Source organism: Phoenix dactylifera, chromosome 2 (assembly GCF_051530095.1).
Source record: "Phoenix dactylifera cultivar Ajwa chromosome 2, Ajwa_hap1_PhDact_Kaust_v1.1, whole genome shotgun sequence".
Classification (NCBI taxonomy): Eukaryota; Viridiplantae; Streptophyta; class Magnoliopsida; order Arecales; family Arecaceae; genus Phoenix; species Phoenix dactylifera.
Window position 1 is genome coordinate 52,899,065 of NC_143191.1, and position 9,999 is coordinate 52,909,063.

The window sequence follows — 9,999 nt, forward strand, 5'->3', positions numbered from 1 at the left end:
CACGGCCCCGACGTCCCCTCCTCTGGGCCCGGCCGCGGGCCAACAACGCGTCAGCCCGCTGACCCACCGCAGGAAGCGCACGTAGGTGATCCCCCCTACCTGGGCCACCGTGCGGGCCCGGGTCCACCGGTGGCCTGGGCCTCTTCTGAACTTGGGCCCGGGCCACAGCTGGCCCACCAGACCCGATCTCAGCCTGCATCAGGACATCCTGACTCGGCCCTGGGTCCGCTCGCATGGGAGTGGTCCCCCCGCGTCGGTCCTGCTCGGCTGGCTCGACCTCGTCGTCCCCGAGCAAGTCGTCATCGGCCAGGTCCACCTGAAACGGGCCGAGAGGAGGGGCTAGCTGGATCCCTTCCCCCTCCGCTACCGACGGCGATCGACGCCGAGCAACCTTAGCCGGCTTCTGCCAGCCGGCCGTGTCTGCCGGAGAGACCGTTGCAGGCGATGATGACGCAACCACCGGACCCCCCGGCCGACCCGCAGACGACCCAGCCTCATGATCGGGCCCGGGAGGATCCTTCGGCCGCGGTGGCAGGTCCCCCCGAGGGATCTTTCGCCGTGTTGCCACCATCCAGGGGCCGTAGACTGGCCCCTGGACGTCCACCCCACCACCGACGGTCGGCAAATCCGGGTTGTCCCCCGCCTCCATTGCCGCCGGATGCACCTCCCTGTGTGCACCCGCTACCATCCGGAGACGGCATGTCACCTCCGTATGCCCCATTCGCCCGCAACTAGGGCAGAGAACAGGGACATTCTCGAAGACGAAGGGCTGCCACCGCACCTTCGTCTTCCCCTGTATTAGCACCCCCGGCCGCAGCGGTTCAGTGGGATCAATCGCCACTTTAACCCGGGCGAACCCCATCGCCACCTGCTGCTCGGTAACTTCATCCACCGCCACCGGCTGGCCGGCGCGAGCCGCGATGTGGAGGATGGTCGACGTCGACCAGTACTCCGGCGGTAGTCGCGGCAGCCGGAGCCATACCAACGCCCTGTTCACCGTGCCATCCCCCGGCTCGAAGTCCGACACCCACGGGCTCATGGCGAGCAGTTGCCCCGCCACCACCCACGGCCCTCCCCTGAGAGCCCGATCCCGGTCCTCCGTCGACCGGAATCGCAGGGCGATGTAATCGTCCGCTAACGGGACAGCCACCACTCCTTCAAGCTTCGCGTGGGAGGCCACATCCTTGGCTACCCATTCCGCCGGAATCCGGCGGCTAAAACTCCTGACAATCGCCGCCCGCCCTTCCCACACCTGCTGGGCCGCCTCTATCGGCTCTTCCGGCGGCCGCAGCACCTCTGGGAAGCGGCGGCTCAGGCGGTCCACCTCCTCGGCCGTGGGCCAGTGGGTAATCCACGGCCCCGGCTTCGACCAGGCATTAGGGCGCACCCCACGACCGGTCGGCTTCGATCTGGTAGCAGTGGACTCACCGTTGCCTCTCGCCATTTCCTCCGACGCCTTCGCCGCCGTCTGCTTCCCCTTGCGATCCATGCCGCTACTGCCCACCTGAAGACACAACAAACAGGTCAGGGGGACAGAGTGTACCAGTATACACCCCCCTTCCGGTGTGGTCCGCCCGGCGCCGGCGTTCTTCCTCGGGTTTCCTCCTCGGTTGCCAGACCCCTGCCGCTCGCCCGCTTACAGCCACCCCAGGCTCTCGACGATCAACTGAGGACTCCCCAAGATCCCCGCCGGCCAGCCGACCCACACCGCCCACCGGAGCACCAAGTTCCCCGGTCAATCAGCTCGCGAGCGCCGCCGACCAGATAGCCGTTGGGAGCTCTCTCTCTCTACGCCAGAGTTTCTCTCTCAAGAAGACCAGAGTTTCTCTCTCAAGAAAAGCTTTATTTGGAGGCTATTATGCAGATGCTAAGGAAAAGCTTATTCTGCCACTTGACATAGCTACAACCTGCGTCAATTTATTTATGAAATATATTACTATTATAACTTTTTAATATATTTTTAATTTTAATGACTATCATTATACATACAAAAGAAGTTTAAATCGACAGAAGTACAAGAAGCAAGAAGGTGGGGAAAGGAAGAAAACTTCATGAAAGTTATATTAATCAATCAGAAATATGCCTCAAACTAAATCCTAGGCCGCCTTTTATAGAAATAAGCTTTACAAATTACTGGAAATAGTAGATTTTTTTTTAAAAAAAATTACTAAAAATAATAACTGAAACCTACTCCCAATCTCTAACCTAGAAGCTACGTACAATGTCGAATAGGACTATGAAATCATAAGGATTATTTGGCTTAGAAAATTAATAAAAGATTTACAAAACGGCATGAAAAATGGCACGAAAAATGGCATGAATGTCAGGGTAAGAGTGCTAATTTTGATTCTAGATTAGAGTTATATGTGCAATTTTAATGTAAGCTTGAAATTTTTGTCTATTTACGGTCAATCATATTGATTCTTCTCTATTTTCACCTGATCCAGCTTCTGCATAAAATTTATGACTAGAACAGCTGTATCAGCATCTGATAATGAAAGTAATATAATACTATCTAAAAGTATTGGTAGGTCAGTTGACTCAAAATTTCTAGTGGTCAATCAGTTAACTCCATCCCCACAAAATATTGATGTCATTAGCCAAAGAAAATATTAAACTATTAAGATTAGATGACATAAAAATACACATAATTTGATTGATTTAATTGCAGAAGGAAGTAAAAAACATCGACTTTGTAAATTTCGCTAATAATAGACATTATGGTATGTAATTATAATAAATATTGATGTCATGGCACAATTGATTCTACTGAAATTTGCCATGTATCGAAGTTTAGAAATTTTCTACAACTTGAGTTGTAATTAGAGGATTAATTTGCTTCTGAACTCTAGGAGTGCGTTACCTCTCATGGTTTCATGATCTCCTGCAATTGATTCGCATCCATCGTGGCATTTGTGATTAGCCCAATCAACAGAATCAAGCTTGTGGGCCTCCAAGTCACAAAGAGATTCATCTTTTGCTATGATGGAGATCATCAAGGAGCATCATTCCCTGTGTGGCAAAGTGATCTAGAGTAATATCTAAATGTAAGGGAAGTGAAATTTAAGACGACGCGAACCGTAGTTGTATTGGACTATGAAAGGAAGAGTTAATTATATGGATTAGTGTCAAGCACATGGATAATTGAGATATTTGAAGTAGAATTCAGAACCTCTCCCACCCATCATTGGATCAAGAGGCCTGTTTGCAAATCACATCCATCCATGTATTGCATGATAGCCATGATTGGGCAGGCCCCATCTTAGATTTGCTTTTCTCGTGCTGCATGGGGCCTGCGCCATTGCACCATACATGGATTGCTGTGATTGGCAAATAAAACCTATCCATTCTATCAAGAAACTCGAGATCGGAAATCAAGACTCCTCCAAAGTATTGGTATTGATGATTGTGATACCCCTATAGTAAAAACAAATCCATTTTTTTTCAAGTCAATCCATCCCTCTATATTCTCTTGCTTAAGCAAAATCAGTTAGATTACACGATGAACGCTTTATTTTTCACGCGCGTGATAGAGAGTACTCATGACCCACAGATGAAGATTCAAGATAATTTGCCTTATAGTGATAGCAATGGATGAAAAGAAGAGTCACATGACCAATCCATATATGATGCTGAGAGGTATAATGACAGATGAGAAGGAAAAGAAAAATTATGTGGCCAATCTATCATATTGAAAGGTATAATAGTTTCAAATCAAAGAAAGGTATAATAGAAGAGATGAATAAGAGGAAAAGACACATGGTATTCTGCAAGCATCAAAGTTGGGTATTCCTCATTGATCTGTTGCTGAATCTGAATATTTATCTCATGCCTATAACATGTAGCATATTTGTGGGTCACTAGCATGCTGATATGCAATGAGATATGGTTTTGTTTGCTTTCACTCTGATCTTGTGTGCTAACATCCCTAGTTTCCGATCGAGATCGAGACTATACCTATCTGAGGTCTACATTAAAGGGAAATAGAAGTGATTCTTGGCCTGTGGGAGATCTGAAAGATCGCCTCCATCGGTCGCCTTCTAAATGGAAGCTCACCAGGCTTTCAGCCATGTGGCTATCAAATTTGTTCACTCCTGACTCTTGGAAATGTCTTAGTCACTATGTATGGAATTGCACCGGCACCACTTTTATTACTTCCAAACTAACAATGCAGCGTATCCCCATACAGTAGTCTCTGGGCACACGTCTCAAATTCTTTTCAGGTGAAGAGAGTATTGAATGAGTGCTCGCATGCATAAGGATGCATGCATGTGTGGTGTCGTCGAATTCGACAATTTAGTAGGGTTATATAGATGGAAGTAAAAGAAAAGGTGCAACAATAGTCATAGTCCGAATAGCCAAGAAGTACCCACTTACATAACAAAAATCCTGGATAAATGTATCCTGTTAAGTGCAGCTTTTATTTGGATGGTGAGAAGTGAGAGAAGTGCACCCTTCTCACATTGGAAATGGATTTATCAAGATTACAAGAATTGATTTAGAAAAAAAAATGATCATATAGAAGATTAATTACATCCTTTATATCTACTACATATGTTACATGAATTGTACTTGCCAGTTTTTGTGTGAGTAAACTGAAAGTAGAAACGAAGAGGAACATGATTCTTGATTCTCTTGTAATTTCTAATGCATGTGTTGCTTGTTTATCACGTACGAAGGCATGCAGCAATAGACTATATAAAACAAATATAAGCATAAACGCATCATTTCAATCCAAGATTCTGTAAGTCTCACCTCCCAGGCTTTCAATAAAAAGTGGCGTCTCCAAGAAATGCCGTCAAAGACTGGTCTACTTAGAGCCACAGTTTGGCATTCCTTGTTGGCTTGATGTTGAATACTTGAATGCAATATCGGATCTTGAGGTTATGACATGCATGGCGTTTTCCATGTCAACAACATGCTCATATGAAATGAGATATGGTTTGCCTCAGTTTCCTTTCTTGTTTCCTCTTCCCCTTTTCCAGCTCGTGCCTATTTCATTTGCTGAATGAAATTTGTGGAAGATTTTCCACTGCCTTTTCTCAAAAGAATCTGCTTGCCTTCTTGTTCCCTTTAGATCCACAGATCCTAGCTACTTTACAATCTATCTTAGAGCAGGTGAGAGCAAACCTATTTGTGGAAGATTCGGGGGGTGGACTGCCTCGTGCCAATCCACCATCCTTCCATACATTGCTATCCTCTTCTAGGCTCATGACTTTCCAAGTTTTTTGTGGGATCCACTTGTAACTCCCATACGCATCTCATCCACCCATGAGTGGCATCATACTAGATATCACTTGTTCTTCATATATAGTAACCATACTAACTTCACAATTGAGGATAAATGCTCACCTGCATCATTAAAATTTCTATGCAGGATATGCAAAAATTATGTTTGTTGGTGCTGAATGACACTTAGAAATAAGTATGAAGATTATGGGGCGGGTTTGCCATGCGTATGACATGGGCGGCTGAAGTCTGCTCTCACATATCCAATGTGGAATGAAAAAAGAAAGTATTTTAAAGTATTCGAACCAAATAAAAATTAAGGAACAAGTTTGATGTTATTTTTATTTAAAATTTATTATTTTTTTAAATTAAAAAAACTTCAACAATGTGATCCCATCTGATTCCAACTTCGATTTGTATTTTGCATGTTATTGCAAGTAACATAGGAGCCTACCCTAACTGTCCAAAACCTTCGAAATTAGTTGGCCATGATGGATGGTAAGAGGTAGATCAACATTACCATGTACCATAAAAAAAAAGGATGCAATGTGGAACTAGGGTGAACTATATCAGGTTACTATTCGAGCTAGCACGATATACTAAATCTCCATAAAAAAAAGATGAAATGTGGAACTAGGGTGAACTATATCGGGTTACTATTCGAGCTAGCACGATATACTAAATCTGCATGTATTCATAGCAAGTGCCAGTGATAGCCACGGGGGCAATAGTGCATGGTAACGTTGCAATGGTCGTCATCTAAACTGCATGATGGGTTGGGTAAGAACAGGAAGTTAAGCACTTCCCATAAACGGATTCAGTACTTGCATCACATCTGAATGCGTTGGCCTCTAATGCTAGCTCAACACGTCAATGCAAGTGTCGATCGAGAGTAGCAGATATAACCTTGCATCCTCGGTTACATTAATATTTTTATTGTAAACAAGAGGAATCAAATAACATGTTTCCAGTTTTCACTTGGCCATCTATATCTCAGCTGCTTGTACGATCGATGCCAGTGAATCAAGAATGAGATACTGCTACGTTTGTGAGTGGCTAGCTTTTTCAAGTGAGATATCCGACTTAACACTAGCAGTGCTTGAAAACCAACTTGAGGGAGGGATCCTTAGTGATTCATGTCAGTTATAGTGGAAGTTGGTAGGAAGGAAATGAAAAGACACCGTAGAGACTCGTACTCGTATTAATTTGTAATCCATAATGCTTATATATATGATGGCCTTTATCACATCAAAGGCTTGTAAGGACATGGTATATAGTAGACAAAATAAGGTTACATAAATGTACATGCATCGCTACCATCCATAACTGAGCATGCTATTTCACTTTGCTCCATGTCTAGCAGAACACTTGTGTGAGAATCCCACTCTCTTCTTGGGCCATGTCTTTTGGGCCTTCAAGTAGAACCTCTCCCGTACCCACCAAATGCAGAGCCTTGGAGGCCTCGCTGTCCCAATCCGTATGAAAAGCGACAGAAGTCACAGAGATGGCACAGACAACTTGGGCCGCCAGAAGCCCAAGGCATAAGCCCACAAAGCCCCAATCGAGTCCAAAGGCCAGGACTATGGCCACCGGCGCCCCCACCAGATAGAAGGAGTAGAGGTTGATGACCGCGCCGACGGCCGGCCGGGCGCTGCCGCGTAGGACGCCGCACCCGGTGGTCTGCGGGCAGTTGGCTAGCTCGCAGAGCCCGATCACCGGAAGAACAGTCTTCGTGAGCTCGAGCACCTCGACGTCCTCGGTGAACACCCTCCCCCAAGCCTCCCTCCCCAAGATGGTCCAAAGCAAGGCAAGGCACGAGCCGAAGACGGCAAGGCCCATGGCGGCCGCCGCCGCCGCCCGCGCCCTCCGCGGCCGGCCTGCACCGAGCTCATTTCCGACACGAGCCGACACGGACGCGCTCAACGTCACCGGCAGCGTGTACATCAACGACGTCGTCTGTATGACGATAGCCGACGTCGCGAGGGTGACGTGAGGCTTGCTAAGGTAACCGGAGGCCATGGTCATGAGCTCGTACCACCACCATTCCAGACAGACACCTAAGCAGCTGGGCAGAGCTAGCCGGAGCAGGGATGCCCACTCGGCCGTCGGCTTGCTCGGGGCCGACGTCGGCAAGGGCGGCAGCGGTGCGTAAATGGGATCGTCGGGGATGCCGGCGTACGTGACGTAGGCTAGGAGGAAAATGATGGTGTCGAAGTTGGTGATGAAGGTGGCGATCGCGACGCCGGCCACTCCCAGGGCGGAGCTGAGGACGGCGGTGAGGGGTACGTGGAGGGCGAAGGCGAGCGAGAGGCACCACATGAGAGGGCGCGGCATGCCCTTGCTGCGTAAGTAGATGCGGACCGGGTGGAGGAGGCTGTTGGCCGCGAGGTCCGGCAGGGCGAAGCGGCAGTAGCGGGCGGCGACGCGGGCGACGTCGGGGTCCTGGTGGAGGGCGAGCATTACGGCCTGGAGGTTGATCCAGAGCATGGCGATCAGGACGGAAGCGGCGAGGAGCATGAGGATGGTGCGGCGGAGGGTGCGCGCCGCGAGAGGGAGGTTGCGGGAGCCGAAGGCCTGGCTGCAGATGGGCTCCATGCCCATGGCGAGGCCGGCGAGGACAGAGTAGCCAGTGATGTTGGTGAAGCCGACGGCGAGGGCGCCGCCCGCGAGCTCGAGGCGACCCAGACGTCCCATGAACACCACCGAGACCATTCCTTTGAGGTAGCCCACAAGGTTGATGGCAATTATGGGGAGGCCTATGGCCTTCATTCTCTTCAGCTCCTCCAACACCTTCAAAACGAAAGCATCGAATGAAAACATGATTTAATATAATGAGAAAAAGATATTATTTGTACCTCTGCCATTGTCAGGTACTCTTGGATTTGGTTTTCAGCGACCATTCTTTTCTTTCTCTCCTTGCTCATGGCAGGGGAGCAGCAGCCCCTTTTGTTCTCGGGCCGAGTGTGTGCGCGCGCGCGCGCGAGTGAGAAAGAGAGAGAGGGTGGGGGTGGTTGCATGTGAAAAAGAAGGGGAGGGGGGAGGGAATTTATAGCAGCTTGAACGTGGAGTGGATTAATCTAAAGCTGGAGGAAAAGCCCGGTTTAGGAGGGGGGAGAGAAGTGAGATTAACAGCACAATAAGTAAAGTAAATATGGTCTCCTTGTCTCTTGTTTTCAGGAGGTCAGACATGTCTCTTGTTCTCAAAAATGTCAATGGGGTGAAACCTTTTTCCATGGCACCTTCACTCATCACTACTCTCTTTCCAACGCCCGGCCCGAAGGTCCTTAATGGTGGGGATGCAAGTATTGCAGGGCCCTGTTTGGTTCCAGGTTATCTTGGAACAAGTGGTGCTCCCTCACTGAATCTATCCGATAGAAGCTATTCTATTAGATGAACTTTTACGGTGCACTTTTCCCCCTGGGCAAAAAAGATACTGTCGGACGTCGCATAACTTATTTCTAACACAATAAACTTAGAGAAAGCTACCTCACAAAGTCAGAATTAAATTAGTCTAAGCTTTTCTAGGTCAAATTTAGTTTATTTTATCCTTGAAAAACGAAAGCAGTGTATGTTGAGCTAACTTGATGTATCGACCTCGAAAAAGAAAAAAAAAAAAAAAAAAAACTAAACATAGGTCATTACTTTTTTGTTTGTTTGCTCAACTATAAGCTCTACATCTAACTAATAAGCATGAGATCCATCAAGAAAAAAAAAGCAGCAGCCCCACAGCCAGTAGGGATAGCAGCACGAGTGTTGCTAACGAGATCGCACCTAACCAAGTCTCCTAAAAGAGGCGCTTGTCATAAATTCGGACTAATGATAGTTGTATGTGGCTCCCAACAGGTGGGTGGGTTGATCGAGATCACATAACGACCAATCTGGATTTGGTCGTGAGAGTGTGAGCTTGATTTGATGGGTCATGTGCCGGAAGACCCACAAGGCTGCGAAGTACAAATGTGTGGTATGTGGAAGGGGAAAGGATCGGGCTGGCCACCCACTTCCCATCATAATAGGACAATGTTGGTATGGCACGTAATTAGCTTTGTGTAACTTGTAAATTTCAAATGTGTTCTCGTCCATGAGTTTGCCTTTTTATCCCCTAACCAAATTCATTATAAAACTCAATCATTAGAATCTTTAAGCTATCCTCATGTCAAAATTTTAGTGCAGATAGCAATCAGTGTAATTCTTTTTTTTTAAAAAAAAAGTAGTGCAATTCAATCTTTTAAGGCCTTGTTTGGATGTAGGTTATATGATGGTTAATGTTGGATTAACAATTAAATCAAACAGATAAGATCTCAACCTAACCTGCTTAACTTTATGTCAGAGGCGAAGGTTAAATAATGTTGACCACAGGAACTCTCTCTCATCTCTCTCTCTCCATTTTTTTTTTAACTTTTTATTACTACTTATCTTATTAATTTTTAGGATGTCAACCAAATAGTGAGTAATTGTAACCCATTTAATTTGATGAGGGAGTGGTTACTGATGATTTAATCTATTTAGCTCCAGATAAACTATTTGATATTCAAATGAAACCTAAGCGAACTTATAGCTACTAACCACTAAATGTAACCATCATCACTCACAACCTAGCCCTGCTGTTGTTGTTAAAGCCTTCCAGGTATCAAAAATACAGAATGGATCGTTGTAGTGCGCCTCCATGATAGCAACTCGGTTCTTGCTATTGAGAAGGTTGTACAAATTTGCTACTCTTTTTTAGGTTTTGCTTATATGCTTAAAAAAATTCTACACAAAAATACACACAGT

General features: G+C 46.8%; 1 protein-coding gene across 1 annotated transcript; it reads right to left on the bottom strand.

Annotated features, from left to right (window-relative positions):
* Nucleotides 1-6,430: 6,430 nt before the first annotated feature.
* LOC120105567 (MATE efflux family protein) lies at nucleotides 6,431-8,242 on the bottom strand. The gene is made up of 2 exons (XM_039118147.3): nucleotides 8,085-8,242; nucleotides 6,431-8,019 (listed from the first exon to the last, which is right to left on the bottom strand). The coding sequence occupies exons 1-2, from the start codon at nucleotides 8,151-8,153 to the stop codon at nucleotides 6,586-6,588; spliced, it is 1,503 nt and encodes a 500-aa protein (XP_038974075.3). The 5' UTR covers nucleotides 8,154-8,242; the 3' UTR covers nucleotides 6,431-6,585.
* Between the last annotated feature and the right edge of the window lie 1,757 nt (nucleotides 8,243-9,999).

Bases quoted from the DNA above. Each gene is read 5' to 3' on its own strand.
- LOC120105567 (XM_039118147.3), bottom strand. From the start codon at position 8,153: ATGAGCAAGGAGAGAAAGAAAAGAATGGTCGCTGAAAACCAAATCCAA. The intron at 8,020-8,084 runs GTACAAATAATA...TTCGTTTTGAAG, and splicing joins AGTACCTGACAATGGCAGAG to GTGTTGGAGGAGCTGAAGAG.